Source organism: Thunnus maccoyii, chromosome 8 (genome assembly GCF_910596095.1).
Source record: "Thunnus maccoyii chromosome 8, fThuMac1.1, whole genome shotgun sequence".
Lineage (NCBI taxonomy): Eukaryota > Metazoa > Chordata > Actinopteri > Scombriformes > Scombridae > Thunnus > Thunnus maccoyii.
Genome location: NC_056540.1, coordinates 29418167 through 29436719, shown reverse-complemented (window position 1 = coordinate 29436719; position 18553 = coordinate 29418167). Strand labels below are relative to the sequence as shown.

At 39.8% G+C, this 18553-nt stretch overlaps 1 protein-coding gene across 1 annotated transcript in view; it reads right to left on the bottom strand.

The window, feature by feature from the left end:
- LOC121901982 (polycomb group RING finger protein 3) overlaps positions 1-18553 on the bottom strand; it is a 63424-nt gene that overhangs the window by 26472 nt on the left and 18399 nt on the right. Inside the window, exons 2-3 of the mRNA XM_042419115.1 lie at positions 10793-10902; positions 5312-5429 (exon numbers count right to left, since the gene is read on the bottom strand). Of these exons, the coding sequence (XP_042275049.1) occupies positions 5312-5429; positions 10793-10807 (133 nt within the window). The 5' untranslated portion in view covers positions 10808-10902. The remainder of the gene's footprint in view (positions 1-5311; positions 5430-10792; positions 10903-18553) is intronic.

The following is an 18553-nucleotide window of genomic DNA, read 5'->3' as shown; positions in this document are numbered from 1 at the left end:
ACGCTACTGCAGCTCCAGTATGAATATAGATACTGTCAACAGCCCTCAGTCTCTCCTGTTGCGGTCATATAATCTCACATTGTATCACAGCCGGAAAACCACAACCAGTTCCAGAGCAGGGCGTGGGGAGCAGCAGCTCGTTTGCATAGACACATAAACATCCCATAGAGAACAGGACTGAAACAGAGAGGCATGCTAGAATGCATTATCTCAGTGGTATTTTCAGCAAAAAACTGCCAAGACATGTTTTGGGGACCTCAGAGACTTATATGAACTTGTTGAATAGGAGTATATCATGTGACCTTTTCATTTCAGTCATTTTTAAAGCATTTTTAAAAGAATCAAACATTCCCCAGTTCCAACCAGTCAATTGTGAGGATTCGCTTTGTTTCTCTTTCTGCTATGTGAGAGTAATTTGAAGAGGTCACCTTGGATTTTTAGGGAAACTGTGACATTTTTCACTGTTTCCAGATGACAAATATACAGCATGAAATAAAGCATGAAACAGCATTTATAGTTTAAGGCTAGTGTGCAATGCCCGTCCCTATAGAGGCCTTTAAAATACATAAAACTCAAAATACATACAGAACTGCAGAAAACACAACAATACATAAACATACATTAAAGTGTACGTGACTGATCCCTCTTTAAAATGATAGATTTTGAGTTTATAGAACACACAATTCGATAATGAAAAGAGTCGTCAGCTGCAGCTGTAGACTAATTACATCATGAGCTGAACATCTTTCACTTTCAACAAACATTTTCTTTTTTTTTTTGCTGAAGCATAAAAAAAACACACAAACAACAACAAACAGATGATTTAACACAGACAGACGTGACAGAACCAACACGCTATGAGACTGAAACAGATGACAGTCAACCTTAATATTGATTGGTTGTAATATTGATAAATCACATTCTACAGCTTCACTCCCAGCGAGATGATAAGAGCATCACCTGAATAATTAAACTGTAAACGTTGCCGTCAGGATGTAGTCAGTTTTCATTCATTCATTTCATGAATCAGGTGCAACTGTTGCCATTTCTTGCATATTATGTTTTCACATCAAGTAAATCTATGATTTGTTTTATGTATTTCTTCAACCCACAAGTACGGCTGCAACTGACAGTTATTTAATTAATTGATTAATCTGTCAGCCATTTTTATAATCATCAAATGTCAGAAAATAGTGAAAAATTGCCCAGAGAGAGAGAGAGAGAGAGAGAGAGAGAGAAAGAGAGAGAGAGAGAGGTGATGTTCTCAAATTATTTGTCTTGTTCTGACTAAACAGTCTCAAACTCACAGATAATCAATTTACAATATTTAGAACAGGGAGAAGCAGCAAATCTTCACATCTGAGAAGCTGGAACCGGTGAAAGTTTGGCTTTTTTGCTTGATAAATTACACTTTTTAATCAATTAAGTGACTAATTGTTTCACTTCTACACGCAACACAGTGAGAAAAATAAAGAAAATAGAGGGTGCACTTCTGTGACAAGCTGCAGGATGTTTAACTTAACGATTGACCTCTCACTTATCCAACCTTTCACGTGCGTAACACGAGACTTATTGTGAGAACCGGCGCTGTGATTCACTGCACGTGCTTCTCCATAAAATCCATCTAACACCTGACGTTTTCTACTGCGGTCTCAGTTTTATTGCAGTGGAGCTTCAGTCTGTCAGAACAGCTGCAATGATGACGTGATGTGAGTCTCTTTGTCTCAGATCGCCGGTGGTGGAGCCCCCCTTCTTTTTTTTTTTTCAAAGCGAGAGGGAGAATCAAAGCATCTCGTCTAGACTCTGATGTTTTCCTGCTCCCATCCGCAGTGCAAGAGCTCCCTCTAGTGGACAAACGAGGTACTACACTGTCTGAGTTCATCTTAGATGTCTAAAACAGATTCATGGCTGTTTTATAAAGCTGCATGTGCTTATTATTTAGGGATTAAGATCAGGATATAAAGAGAAGATGACTGCTTCATGCTACAAAGATTACATGTGGAAAAAAGGCGATTGTTTAGTTTTGTTTATGTCAAAAAGCAGCAGAACTGTCAGCTTTAGATACTCAGAATCAGGTGTAAAGATTGGTCTGAAAGGTTTTTCCTCACTTTAAATAAACAAAAAGGTTTCATTTTAATCTGTTTCAGGAGAACCGGAGAGCGACTGATTGGTCCACACTCCACACTTTTTGATTAGATTATTCTGACCGACCCAAATGCCAAAACACACTGTGCCAGGAATAAACGTGCCAAGTTCGATTAGACTTCTCCGAACGCAGCGGGGACGAGAGCGCCCTCGAGCTTAAAAACCCCACAGACGCCTTTCATTATTTATCAGACAACTACGATATGATTTCACAATTGAGAAGAGATTCAAAAACATCAGCATGGTACTTGTCAAACTACCAGCATGTGGCTTGATGTCAGTATAATTACACTGTTAGCTCTGCCTTCTAGTGACTCAGTGAGTATTAAAAGGCACTTAAGGCTGCAAATGAGGTAAACAGGCCGAGGCCTCGTCCACTCGCTGACCTCCAGACCTTACAAAACGGCTGATTCAAGGTCGTACTACTTGCTTTTCACTTCGGCGGGCGGTGTAACACAAGCTGGCGTACTGTACAACGCAGAAGGCTTCGTCTGTAGAGAAAAGCTCCTGTTTGTCACAAACTGAACCAGCATGTGATGCTTTCAGGGACACTGAGGCTGCAGAAAACATGAGGCTTCATTGGTTTGTACAAGAAGTATCTGGCTGGATGGTTGAGGAATCGAAGGAGGAAGCTCTGAGGAAGCATTTTTAAATTTTATACAACGTCACTGTGACAAAACTGATTATTCTGGCCCGTAATGTTGAGCACAAACGCTCAAAGTTAACAGACGCACCTGTTCAAATTGATTCCAATCTAAATTGTGAGCTCTTTCTGCTGCAAAGACCCTTCATTCAAACTCAACATCTGGAAAAAAAAGGTCTTTTTTGAAGTCAGAAGCCAAATCAGAGCACATTTTTTAAAAAAGCATCTTAAAATTCTTTCGGTCTTTGACTTTTTCTTGATCTTTAACCCTTGTTTTTATACCTTTGTGTCTCTTTTATTTCGTCTTTTGTTTTCTCTCCTCTGTGAAGCTCTTTATAACTTCTGTTTCACAAAGCGCTACATAAATAAAGTTAACTTACGTATATCAGAAGACGATTAACAACGACACATAAAGCGACTAAAAATGAGTCGAACAGACTTCAATCACTTCATCAACAATAGAAATGTACCTGCAGTCACATTCAAATATCTACAATTAAGTTAATTATGTTACTGTCTCTCTGTTTTATGTCGGATTATGCATTTGTTTGCTTTCCTCAACAGTTAATTAACACAAATCAGCTCATTCATATTTTTACTCCTGATGTGTAATGAACTTCACAGCCTGTAAGACTGAGACTGATAAACACACACAGGACAGAAGGTAACACCGTTTCTGCATCAGTGCAAACCGTTTTTATGCACCATAAAACACACAAAAACAACTGTACGACTGTATCACATCTGATTCTTTTCCACACGGTTTGGCAGCGACATCACAACAATCTGTTAAAGACGGAGCTGCACAGCGGTTTTTTACTGTTTGTCTACTGTTGAAGATCTGGATCACGAGTCGCTGCAAGACGTATTTCAACCCACTGATAATCTGAATATATGAAAATTAGTCCCAAAAATCTAATTACTGCATCTGTAATCACAGAGAAAACCAGAAGCAAACAGTAAGTAGTGCAAGCAGAGTTGTTTTCCTCCTGATGACACTTTCCCAGAGCAACAAAACAGTTATGAATGACATGTTTAAAACGTTTAAGAAAGTCCAATTATGTCCTGAGATGTTTTGGAGAGGTTTAGGAATATAAACAATCCCTTTATCTTCAGGTACAATATACAGTTTCAGGCTTCTTAAAAGCTACTTTTATCTGAGAGACTTTTTTATTTCTGTTTTTATTTCTTTTACATTTTCTCTCTTGTTTTATCTTTCACTGATTTTATCTGTTTGTTTGTTTTTTTATAATCTAATGATTTTATGATTTGTCTTTTTTTATTTTGCTGCCCTCATGATGCACTTTGTTTTGAAAGCGCTCTATGAATAAATAAAGCAGAGGATCTGTGAGTAGCTGCAGAAAAACCTGCTTAGTTTTTGTATTGCTATTTTATTTTAGGGTTTGTTTTTCATTAAGTTTAGGAAATTCCCATCTAAATCTGTTTCACCGGGTTAGGGGAAAAAATTCAAAACAGTCGATCCCATACGGGGTGTAAATATCCTCGACTTGTTCTGATGACAGAACATCTGTTTTTGTCTCTAAAACTATATTAAAGTAGTTATGACAGCCTGTTATTCCACTTCACTTTATTAAAGTTACACTCCTGCATAAACAAGCTGAAAATAGACTAATTACAGCCAATAAATCAGGCCTGGGGGTTTACACACGAGCATTAAACCCTGCTGAGGATGTTTGTGCTACAGATTTTTTGAAAATTCATTAGGATGAAAGAGCCTGAGACAAACACTACGTTAGTTATTTTAGGGATGGATCCTACAGAGAGTTATTGGAAGGGATGCTGTGCAACTCGAGGAAATAAAAACTGCAACATCCAGCTTTTAGTCTGCAGCGGGTTTTCACTCGAGGCTCTGACCAGACGGCATAATGACTCTGACTGCAGACGGAGACAGACGAGATCGCCCCGCTTTATTGGAAATACCCAGCTAATGATGCACCGCTGCGTGAACAAGAGATGACATCTTCTCACCTTCGTCTGAGGGCTAATACATGTGGCGGTAACGTTTTCTGTAATCCTGTGAGTCTCGCTTAAGGTTTCATGTAGAGAAAATGACGTTTATATAAAGCATGAGAGCGTTTTGCTTAAAAGAATAAACATATATGTGTAAAACTCTGCTGTGCATGAATAGAAATGATGGGAAACATTAAGTTGCAGGTTGAAAAACTTCTTCTTCTACTTTATAACTGGCGGTGAGGACTGTACAGACTGAAGGTAGTGTTATAAGTCAAAGTGCAGCTTTTAACAGAGCTGCACAGATCTCAGAGGCATCACTCTGTCTCCAGGATTCCTCCCGTCGGGGGAAAAAATCCTGGAGGTAAAAAAAAACCCTGAGAGACAAAACACAGCCAGCGTGAGTCAAACAAACAAGAGAAACAACTGACGAGAGAAAAAAACAAGAACAACAGGCGGAAAAAAGGGAAAGAATACTTAAAAATAAATAAATATAAAAAATAAAAAATACATAGAAAGACAGATGAAAGCGTGTGTGAGCAGGTGACTCACAGGTGTGTAAGCACTCGGTGACGGTGGTGGCGTCGATCAGGTAGCCCTCACACAGACGACATGTGATGTGGGCGTTGATGTGACACAACTTTATCTTCCTCGTCAGCATGTCGGGGTTCTGGGGAGGCAGAAGAAGATTCAAATTAAAGATTAAAGCTTTTCAACAAAACTCAAACGTCATTTTTAAAATGGTTTTAAATCTTGTTGAAACATCAGGAGCAAATTCTTGGTGAAATGTAACTTTATACATCAAAGTATTTTCTTTCCTTCCTGCATCAGCTGGAATATTTCAGTGATAAACCACAACATTTAAATACTGTTCACACATTAACATGTAATGAATGAACGGTGTCTTTTCTGTTTGAAGCACATTTCACCCTCCAACTTTACCTTTAACACTGACTTACCTTCACTAAAACTAACATTTTTTATGCACTAAGGGTATTTTTATAGTATTTTTACTTTAAATTACATGAAAACCTTTTCTAACATGTAAAACGTTTCAAACACAAATTTATTTTTGTTATTTGCGTGGCAGTTTGAAACATAAAACCTGTATTTTACTCAGTTATTAATGTGAGTCATTTTCGTTATGAATAAGACATTTCTTATCTGTCCACTGACAACACCGCTGTATGTGTCACTTCCTGTTCACTCAGTCATTTCTAAACACACAGAGAGAGTTGTGTTGTAGTTGATATTAAACCAAATTTATTTTGAACCCTTTAAACTGTAGCTGAAGTTATTTTAGCCTCGTGTGACCTTACAGGAAGAGAAACTACATTATTTCTTTTAAAAACAGCTTCAGCCAAAAAGTTTATGTTTAAATATAAAAAATAAACTAAACAGACTTTTCTGTGTGTTTGAGGTTTTACAGTTAACACTCGTCTGAATATTAAAGGTTTCACAGTCGTTCTATCCGAGTCTCTAATATCTGCTGGAAGTTCTGATATCTGTTGAAGGAAGTGTTTCATGTTTATTCATTATTTGTTATTTTAACTAACAGGTGGTACAAGTTACAGTATAAATGGTAAATCATCAAAACACACATAAAAAAAAAACTGCAGAAAAAAACCAGCTGTAACTGTCGGTACAGATGGTGAGAGTGGTGAAACTGCAGCAGTTGTTCTTTTCCTCGCCTGTCGTCTATTTTTAGGACTCAACTTGTAATCCTGTTTCTCTCCAGAATGACTGAACAGCCCTTTGTAGAGAGAATTCATTTCAAATAAGCTATCATGTTTTTGCTTTATATGTATTTAGTCTGATATAATGACTACATATATAAGTTTGAATACATTTGCCAGATCTTGATTGATATCTCTGAAGATTCTCGTCTTCCAGCTCATAGTTTATCCAAAAACACTGAATCTAATGATTATTTTCATTAGCGGCTAATCTATCACTAATTTTCTCAATTAATCAGTTCGTTTTTTTGGTCTGTAAAACAACAGTCAGGTGTCTAAGTTAAAAGATCCCCTTCAAATGTGCTTTCAATGTAAGAGGACCTAATCCACAGTCCTCATTTTTGAGTAAAAATGTATTTAAAAGTTTATCTGAAGTTAATATGAAGCCTCAGCAGTCTGAGTTAGTCCAAAAAGTGGATGTCTGCCAGAGCGACGGTCTTTTTAGTAGAAAAAATTCCCTCTTTGTGTCTCGACGGACAGTATTTTCCTGTTCAGCTGCGGTGGAAGGATCGGAACAAAAAGAGGGAATCTGGCACTAAAAAGACAGTAACTTTGAAAGATATCAACTTGGTTTGACTAATATTAGCTTTAAATTAACTTATTAATACATTTTGTGGATTTTACCCCCATCACAGACATTGTAAGTGCTTTATGTAATGGTCAGTATGAAGAGGAGGGATGATTACAGTAAGAAAAACATGTCAATATTCATTTGGGCTCCTGACTTGAAAAATTGTGAATTAGTCCTTTAAATGTGAATATTTTCTGGTTTCTTCAGTCTTCTATGATAGTGAACTGAATATCTTTGGGTTGTGGACTGTTAGTTGAGACAAACCAAACATTTTTCATAACTTTATGGACCAAACAACTTATCAAATAATAAAAAGAGAATAAAAATCAACAGATAATGGAAATAATCATTAGCTGCAGCCCTGCATGAGTCACACCTGGACTCATGTGACTCAAACGACTGATGGTCCAGTTGCTTTCTGGATAACATGATAGATATCAATTACTGCTGGCCCTGCTGCTCGTCCACCTGCAATGTCAAGCATTAAACAAAAAAAACCCACAGCAGGAGGAGAGGACCGCCAGCAGCAGTAATGCACCCAAAAATCATAACAAGGAACATTAGCTTCTATATTACTGCAGTATTTTATGTCCGCTAGCAGAGCTTCATTGTTTTCTATGTCTGTTCTTATTGAGCCCAGGGGGGCTACTGCTGCAGTTATTGTAAGTTCTAGGTTTTCATCTCCTGCTCGTGTGTCTCCTGGAAGAAAATGCGACGCAGCTGTGTGCTCGTTATTACAGCAGAGACGCTACGACGCTTCACTCAAGACATTAAAATATGGTCGTGAACGTACAGAGTGGTTTACTGAAGCAGGATCAGCTGAAACCACGTCGACTCGCACGTTCCTGCGAGATCACAATCAGACGAGCAGGACTAACAGGCTGCGACGGGGAGCTCAGCTGGTGATTCATGCTTTAAAAAAGATGAATATGGGAACCGTGTTGAAAGCAGTGATTTGCTACACAGAAGCTGAGTAATTGTGTTGAGTAACCGAGTGACTAACTGTGGTTTTTACTTAGTAAGAAACGTGATCAACAAGAATCTCAGCTGATGTGTCAACAGGTCTGTGAGCTCTGTGTTGGTCCACAGCGGAGACGGTTTCTAGTGTTTCTCTATCAAATATGTTCTCAAAATGTTCAAAATTGGTGCAACATTTGTTTGTGAACATGAACTATTAAAGCACAGAATCAGCTGACATGATAATGACCTGAAAGTGGATCCTGCTTTATTACCTCATGTAGTTTTGAGCTGCAATGATTAATTAATTGATTAGCTGCCTGCTATTAAATTAACTACCAACTATTCTGATAGTCGATGAATTGTTCTGACTCATTTTTTAAGAAAATTCTCTGATTCCAGCTTCTCAAACGTCAATATTTTCTGGTTTCTTTAGTCGTCTATGACAGTAAACTGAACGTCTTTGTGGACTGGTGGTCAGGACACAACTAGACATCTGAAGTGTCATACTGGACTTAGGAAACAGAGGTCGCCATTTTTCACCATTTTCTGACATTTTATGGACTGAATAACCAATCGATTAATCAAGAAAATAATCAACAGATTAATTGATAATGAAAATAATTGGTAGTTGCAGCCCTGGTTGTGAGGACGGCCCCTGTGTCAAGATCTAGTTTCAAAACTTTGATTATCATTTGTGCTTATATGTTAAAAGCTGCAACAATTAGTCGATTAACACAAAAATTAATCATTTTGATAATCAACTTTTCTTTTTTTTAAAAAGCAGAAACAACAATTTGCAGGTTGCAGCTTCTCAAATGTGGAGATTTAAAGCTTTTCTGTCTTCATACATGATAGTAGACGTTTGACTGCTGCTCAGATAAAAGACAACATTTAAAAATGTCACCATGAGCTCTAAGAAAACTATAATAACTTCACTATTTTCTGACATGTTAGTGACAAACCGATAAATCAAGAAAATAATCAGCAGATAATCAATTAACACTACATGTTTCATTACAGTTTCAGAAACTGTAAGTCCAGATGAACTGAAGCTCCTGACCCGTGCACAGCTGCCACATGATTGGCTGACTGGATAACAGCATCAATAAACAGGTGTACAGGTGTGACTAATAACGTGCTCGGTCAGTGTGTATAAATGTCATCAAGTGTATGACAGGTGAAAGTATGATGGATGTCAGTTTATCATCGCTCTTATAATAAACACCAGAATGATGGTGATGAGCTGACTGGCAGAGAAAACTTTTAAACATTAAAAAAAAATGTGTTTTTTAACTTTTAAAGTGTTTCTTTTGATTCAAACTAGTGTGACACTCTGAGGAGACTGCTGGGCTCTCACAGAGTCATTTTTACTCACTGCCCACTATTAAACTGTCAAATAAACATTACTACAACCAGTTTGTTACTTCTCCTCTCACTTATAACGCTGAAGAAAGTGAATTTCAATCAGTTTAGATTCTATTGTCACTTCGCCAACCGTGGCGGCCTGCCAACCAATTAAACAACGGGGTAAAATACAATTACTGTACAGTATTTCTCCTCCCTGCAAAGGCTGATTGACGACGCATCGACCAGGGTTTCTTGCGGGGCGAACGCATGGTAACTGAGTGTGTGACTAACCAACAGAACTACAACAGCAGACAGTTGCAGCCAAATCATAAGATGTGAAATTACCAACAACTACCTCTCACATAATGTCTGGTTCTGCCCGGTGAGACGGCTGACATCCATCATTTAGAAGCTACAGCCTGTTCTGAAATCCTCGCTGACTGCTGAAAATGTGCAGGTGTCTAGACGCCGGGATAGACACGAGGAAGATGAAGACACCGGTCGAACAGAGATGCTATTAAAAAAAGATTTGTTTTTTAGGTAAATGGTGGGGGTTTTTGTCATCTGGTGACACGTTTTTTAGTGAGTTGACAGTAGGGAGGTGACAGGAAAGGAGAGAGTAGAGAGACGGCAACAAAGTCTGACTCGAACAGGGGATGTTGCAGACTTTTTAAAAAAGGGATTTCATGACCCTGTAATCTCTCAATCTATGAGTGAAAGAATAAAAACAAGCACTGAAGCTTTACTACCTGTAGTCAAATGTTAAACCTTCATTTCTCACATAATAACTCAACTAAAAGTCTTAGTCTTAGTCTTGATACGCAGGAAATTCTTTCCTGACAACCACCTAAACAAAGACATGTCCCATGTCCAATAAAGGCCCAGTATAGACCAGTAAATGCCTAAAATGTTCAGTAACACACTTCTGTCTGTTGTCAAGGCCTCTGCCAGACATTTCCTTAACTAAAGTCAGACAGACGTTGTACCGATTTTGCCCAATTTTAGAATCAGGCCATATTTCTGCCAGATTGGTTGTCGTTTCACATGCCGATTGAGGTCACAACGCCTGATTGATTACCTGAACGATCCAACAATCTGACTCTCGGATGATCGGTTGGATTTCTGGCATGTCAGAAATGTAAGTCAGCTGTCTAGCAGTTGAAGCAGTTCCCACAATCCAGTATAAAGTTACCTCAACACGCTTTATTGGATTTGTCTGTGGATAAATATGTTCTGTCCTCCTGTGAGAGGCAAACAGCGAGACATCTAGTCTGCTGGAAATCCATACAAAGAAGAAGAAGAACCCCCTTTGGGTTTCCGTGTAAACATTCAATCCGAGCCCTCGCGTCATGACCTGTCGATCGATCGTACAGTCTGAGCACAGAGGGTCGAGACGAGAGGAAACAGCGCCGTTCTTACCCCTAATACCGCCATGCGTCGACTGTGGATGGTGCAGCGGCCACGTCTCTTCCTGCGGTTGTGCGGCCGACACTGTTAGCTCCGCATCATGGAGAGCCTCTCATCGGAGCCTGAAAAAAAAAGAGAGAGGGAAAGAAATCATTTATTCATTCTGTTAGACAGAATCATTCAGAAATCCCACTGGTGTTATTACTTTGAATGAAAATCAGGGTTTGCCAGCATAGTGATGGAGAGAACAGAAAAGAGGCCCCAGTAGCTCAAAAACGACCCGAATATTGCTGGAGACTGAATAATCACTGTGCAGATGCAAATAGCTTTAAAAAAAAAAAGGCAGAGGAGACTCAGAGGTGCCACCCACGCTGTTTGATTGACACCTGAGAGGCAAGAAAGAAAGAGTGTCATGTTACCATGACACTTTAAAAAGACATGTACCACTTTAAAACCAAAGTTATTACTGTACAGTGTTGCTGAAAGTTGTACTCGTCCTACACAGAGGGCAACACGTTTGTGTCTGATTTTCAGGCGGGCAACAGTGATGATCGTGTGATTCATTACTTAATTGTAGGAGTCTGACCACTCCGGTCACGATGGAGGAGGGAAAGCCAGGCGGACACCCACCACCGCTGTTTCATCCTTCTCTAAACACACACACATTTTTTAAAAAAAAAACTGCCTTTAAACTCTCCGGTGACAATGTTAAGTCTACCAGCCTGCCTCTGTCTGCTCATCAGACTGTGAAATTAGCCCAGTTAGTCTACAGAGATGAAATGTGGCGGTGGTGGAGGGGGGGCTGCTGAGGACACACACTGTACTGCTTCACACAGATGTTGGCGTCGCATGACACGCGGTGACTCCTCTGTGATGTAATGTTTTATTTTTCGGCGGTGGGGTTGAGTTAAGGGCGCTTTCACGCCGAGCAGGTTTGAAGTGAGAACATGAGAACATAAAGTGTCTGTGCTAATAACATGAAATAACTCCTGGAGGATAAGAGGGTTAGAAGAAGACAGATGTTGACAGCTGCTTTCGAGCTGTTATTTATGCTTGAGAAGCTCAACGTGTCACATGTAGAAAGCAAATGTGAAATCAAGACGAGGTGAATTACCCCTACAGTGAGAAAGAGAACCAAAACTCTCTAAATGAGCAACAGTATATGGCCAAAAGTTTACAGACACCTGAACGTTACATCTATATGGGGAATAATCTGCTGTAATATCAGCTACAGCTGCAACTGCGATTATTTTCTGTATCGATTAAAGTCCAAAACTCATAATCATGTGTGACACATAAAAGTTTCATATCCTCATCACATTTGAGAAGCTGCAACCAGCAAATGTTTGGCATTTTTCTAATCGATTAATTGTTGCAGCTCTACATTTCTTTAAGGACCTGGCTTTGTACACAGGAGCACAGGCCGTATTCATGCAGTGGATTACAACTCACATCCATGATGTTGAAGACCAGGTGCCTGCCCGGCCCGCACTGAAAACATTGTTTCACTAGCAAACATGAAGTGTGCAATCAACATTAACATCAGTATTAGCACTGTTAAAGCTGTCAGATGACAAATTAATCCACTGGCTTGTGCAAACGTTAAAAAGTAACTAATGTTGTGTGGTTTTATGATCAACCTGCATCAATGATACAGTAATATGACAGCGGAGCAAGAGCATCACTGCTAACTTAACCTTTCATTGTCTTATTTGTTGTTCAGTGAATGAGCGTTATTCTAGTCTTTTCTGATTGGTTTATCATCACAAGGTTGTATTAAATGACAATGTCTGGAGGCAAGTGACACACGACAAACTGTTGTGTTTTGATGTCAGTCTAAGTTGAGGGTATCAGTAGCACAACTGTCAAGTCAAAGGCAAACAAACCCTTGTATGTGTAAAAATGAGCCTCTCATACAGGTGATGAGTTACGTTAGCAACAATAAGAGGCTCTTGTTTTGTTCAAAAGGCCGAACTTACAGTTTCATTATCCAGATGAGAGGACAAGTGACAAGCATCAAGTGATACATAAGCAGTCAAATAAATGACATCACTGCATCCAAATCAAACCTCAGAGTTCGCTTGTCAACGTATTTCACATTTTCTCTTCACAGTGTTCTGTTGTTTACTGTCGGATGTGAATTTAAGTAGAATAAACTGAATCTCATCACTTGTTATTTGTTGTCTTCTTATTTAATTTTAATACATTTATATGCGCTCTTGAAAATATGGCTTCCCTCAGAGCATTATAGCAGCGATCCACCACCACTGAGTATGACATTCCTAGAAGGTTGGACTAAATAAATAAATAAATCCTCAGACCACAAACTCTGATGCTTAGTCAAAACTGCTCCTGCTGAAATCAAGCGTCTATATTGTGACACACCTCATGGGTTCATACAATCTAAAGGTGCATCCAGCCAGACTCCATTCATAAATCCCAGGTTTAAGGGGATGCGGCTGTAGACCAACGTTGTTTCCGTGTCCGTCAGGTACTGTTGCTCCATTCGGCCGACACATAATCAGACTAACATACCTTGATTTTCTTAAAAATAAAAACAAAAAACCTGGCACTAATACCACATAGACCACATACCACGCTGTCGAGCCACCCTGAATCACCGCAGGGGAAATTCCTTCACCATGACTGCTCACATCTTATTGGCCTCCTTTACACTCTTGCACATTACAGCAAATTAGGATAAAAGTCCCCAAAACAAAAAGTAAAAGGTGAATTAGGTACGAACCCCAAACCAGATACTCTCCTGAAGAACCCCTCTCCTCTGCCCTTTGCAAATTCTCTTTTTGGAAAATATAAAGAAAGGAACTGGAAGCAACTGCAAGATGGTGAGACGTTTGGAGACAAAACAGAACATATGTGGAATATGTGCCTACTGAATTTGGTAACCTCCTACATGGATCTGCTCTCACCTACCAGACCCTGAGCACCCCCCGTCCTCTCTGGCAACGTTCCCTCTCTCTCCTTCATCCCCCTCAGCTGTGCAACTGCTCCTCTGTGCTGCCAAAAGAGCCGTCTGATGTCTATGAAGGGCTCAAGCTTTCCCATGATGAAAGCTCTGCCACTTGAGGAGGAAACAAGACACCAGAGCACCAGGAAAGAGTGGTAGGAGGCACGATCCGAACCGCGTAACTGCATCGAATTTCAAACGGGGTCTGCTCGAGGCGCTCAGACTTTGAGTGTCTCGCCTCTGCGCTACGCAAAAAAAAGCTCATCCAGACAGAAGACGTGAAAAGAGGAGTCGAGCTAGAGCCGGTGGGAGAAGTCACAGTCCATCAGGTTTTCCTCTATGGACTCAGGAGAGTCACAGACCTGAATGCAGACCCCTGCCGTGGCCTTCTGGAAATCAAACGCCCCAACAATGACAGCTACTGCCCATACCTGTTCCCTCAAGCATGACCATGAATATCACCATCGGACCATCAGATCATGAGGCAAATGGGGTTGATGGAGTTGTGATTTGTATGTCATGTGCAAGGATGATTTCAATCTTGAGACGCTACCTTGTGGGAGGACATGAAAACTAAACTTTATAAATTCTTTTCGGAGTATTTCCTCCTTGCTCTCGGCTAGTGGGTGAAAAGTGATCAGGGCCAAAGTAATCGCTGTCAGGGCAAACTTCAACTAACTAGTGTAGCGCTGTCAAGTGATTAAGTCACTGCGTCCCAATCAAATCTTGAAGGCATAATTAGTGCTGGAGGCCAAACTTGCAAACTTTAAAAAGTTCACTTGTTGATTTTTTTTTTTTTTGCTTTGGGTGTTCTATCAGTTTTGAAGTAGAATAAGTTGAGTCTCATAGGCTATCAGTAAATTTTATCAGGTCATGAAAACCACATCGCTTAGTTCAGCACAGTATGGCGACGCCGGGGATTTTTACACTTGTGTCTGAAAATAGCTCAGTTAGGAGTTCACTGAGTTTGAAATTTCAACATCTCTAGAGATGGAAGAATAAACTGACGGTACCGTTTTAATACTACTGTTGATACTAGTCACTGATGGCATAAATACACATGTAATCATGTTTATGGTGTTCATGTGTTGGTTAAACTGAAAAAAACATATCATGTTTTAGCTCATTTTTTGTAACGATCATAGTTTTGAGTTGCTGTTATTGTTGGTTGGTTTGGTCTCTATATTCTGCTGTCTATGTAGCGGCCTTATTATTTCACCAAACTTACCTTTACATGTAAAATATTGGCCCTAACACCCTTTAACAACCACACTTTCAAAGGGGAAACAATGATAAAGGTGAATATATAGGATGTGAACACTGCCATCTTCTGTTTAAATAAAGGGCTTACAATTTATACGTTGTGCATACAGCGTTTTCACAGTTTTAAAAGCTTGGCGTTTGACTATACATAACAATTTGCAGAATGTGTGCTGTGTCTTTTCTTTTTACTTGGTCTTTAAATTTCATGGCTTGAAAGAGTGGCCCTTGAAAATTAGTCAGCATGACACACACATACCATTACTGGTTAATGGTCCTGAAGAGAGACAGAGGAAGGAAACCATCAAGATTACAACGTACAAGGTTCAATTCTGACTGAGGACGTTTGTTGCATGTCATACCCCCTCTCTGTCTGTCAACAATGCAATAAAGGCTAAAATAATCCTTTCAAGGGGACATATCATACACATTTTTAGGTCAATATTTATATTCTGGGGCTCTACTGGAATATCTTTTCGTGATTTACAGTTTAAACTCCTTATTTATCTTAAACTGGTCTTTTTTGCAGCCCCTCAGTTCAGCCTCTGTCTGAAACAGGCAGTTTTAGCTCCTGTCTCTTTAAGGCGCCCCTTCAGTTCTGATTGGTTCGCTCCTGGAAGCGGTGTCTCAGGTTTTCACTTCCTTTTCTCGTTCCTTACTCAAAATATCAACTTCTCAAATATATCTGTACATTTTTGAGCCAAAGTCAGATCCAAAATACGCGAGTGGACAACGTTAAACGGACGACCGTTTGTGGGCATGCGTGAACGATCTGATGTCATCACGAGGAGGAAGTTGAAGTAACTTTGCCCTGGCTTTTGACTTGCAGGGATCATTTTTACATATGTTTGCTTCAGGTTCTGTTTAACATCCGACATCATATCAGCATAAAAATAACAGAACATCACAAAAAGCAGAATATGGCCCCTTTAAGAAAAGAACCTGTCAGATATTAGGACAGCAGCAGCACTGTTAAAGCAAACTTCTGTGCTGAAAACTGAAACCGTGCCAGTTGTGCAGTAAAAACAGGACCAGCTTATTGCATTTAGAGCATATAATCACACAAATATTAGCTGCTGGTGTATTTTATCAGGGAGGAAGAGACAGTAGCCTTTGTCATAACCGCTTGTGAATATGTTCTAATTCTGCGATCGCTCAGCAAGCAGGAGCCATTTCTTATTTACACTGTCTCTCTGCTAGAATCATCTAAGGCCATAAATCTTTTCCACGCAGCCGTTGTCAAAGAGCAGACGTACACAACACCAGCCGAGGATCAGCAGCAAGGTTATACTGGTATACTATTGGCTGTTTTACACTCTGCTGGCCGCTTGGCAGGTATCAGATCCTGTTCAAGTCTGGGTCTATAATAAAGTTTAAAGGGGGGTTTTGTGAAATGCCACACTGCTATGCCTTTGGCCTTCTGGATGTGAAACGAACCTACGCTGCAGTTTTTATTGCTTTCCACCACTTTTGCTCTCTCTTCTCTGTTAAACGACTCTGTCAGATATTCATCTCGGTGGCAGCAGTGCAGCGACATTTTTACCAGTTTCCACAGTTACCATTAAAGTACTGCACCGCACTGGCACAGACGTACAATCTACTACATATTGTTTACTGTTTGAAAACTTGTTTCATACATCTGTTGTTCAGGAGAGACATGAGTAACAAGTTAAAACCTAAAGTTGATCAAATTAAATGTCACTGATCAAACCTCTGAAGTCATGAAACCAGTGTTTCCCATACGCAGGCTCTCTACTTGGACGGCCTACCCTGGCAGATAACATCTGAATTCAAAACAACACAGATTTGTCATGTTGTCTTTGTATTTACTGCCGGATTAGCTGGATGAAACGAATGAATGAAAAGGAGAAATGCAGAGGAGGGAACTGAAACTAATAACGTCTGTTTCCACAGTAAATCATCTGTCGAGTGTTTGATGGTTATTTATTTCTGCTTTGTTCTCGCCACCGCCACCTCTGCTCACTCTCTCTCTCTCTCGTCTTTTTTAAAACGAGTCGAAGAGCCGACAACAGAGTCTAACTTTACTTTTAACATAATCAAGTGAAGAGGAACGCCCTCCCCTCGTCCTAAACCGACTGCTCCTTCCTTGTTTTGTGAATGAGGCGGTGCTTGAAGCAGCTGTGGTTTCTGTGTTTGACCAATCAGTGATGATCATCTTTGCAAACCCCACCCCCCAAAGTTCCTGTATTTTTGGGAAGTACTACCACTGCAGCAGGGACTTTTTTGGGGGGGGGTAAAACAATCTTCCTGGAGCTTAATTTAGACCCTGGTCCCTGGACGGTAACACAGGTTGAAGAACTTGAGTTCCTCAAAAAGGTTGTAAGTCCCCAGAAAGTTCCTGCGGTTGAAACGCGGCTACAGTGGGACTTTCTGACATGGCTGAACTCTCTCTCTAACAATAGTCTCCAAGTCTAAAGGAGTCAGGACCTAACACAAACCATTCAACACCTTAACATCTCTGCTGCTACTCTAAAGACCTCCTGGAGTGGTGTATGACGTCATCATGACATCACATGTGACAGCTGTGGGGATCTCGACATCAGTCATCCAACAGCAAGCTGAATGAACACCAGAAACACCAGAAACAGACATCAGCTGTCTGAACAAACTCCATCCACTGATGAAGGCCAACAGATGCTGCTGAAAGTTCTAAAAATGTTCCCAAGTGTTTTTAATTTTTTGTATTTTCCTACAAAGAACTCTAAACTGTGGGAAACACTGTGAAACCAAACAAATATATCACTTTCTGTATTGTTTTGGAGTCTTTTCTAAGAAAAAAAGTCTTAAATTCTCTTGTTCCAGCTTGTTAAATGAATATTTTCTGGTTTCTTTAGTTTTGTATTATAGTAAAGTGAATATCTTTGGGTTGTGGACTGTTGGTCGGGACAAAACAAGACATTTTATGTTGCATCTTGGGCTTTGGGACACAGCGATTGACATTTTTCACCATTTTCTGACAATTTAAGGATTAAACAATTAGTCGTTTAATGGAGAAAGTAATCAACAGATAATGAAAACAATGGTTAGTTGCAGCCCTAAATGCTTCAAAATCATCAAGGACAAGAGAGTGCAGTTCATTTTAAACATCCCTCTACATGCAGAAAGCATATCTGTGACTATGAAGTTCTCTAAAAGACTCTGATATAAAGCAATAACATCAGCTGAAAGTATCCTCTACGTGGATCTCTTCCCACTCCGACGGCCCTTTTTGTCACGCTGTAGTGATTCACAATGAGGTGGAGTTCATCACGCATCCTCCCACTGAAACCCGTCAAACAGGAACCGTTTCCCACAAACTCCTGAGTTTAGAAATCAGCCGCTCTGGTTTTATCAATCATGTTTTACAACAAAGAGCAACAACTGCAAAACCACAGCTGCCTTACATGCTCCGGGTCATGAAAGTAACACAACAAATGACAATTTACATGATTTAAAGTCTGCAGAACATTAATATATATTTCATACATACAATATTTCTCCCTTTAGACCACATGAAAGTGGGGAATCATCTGAGAGGGATAGAT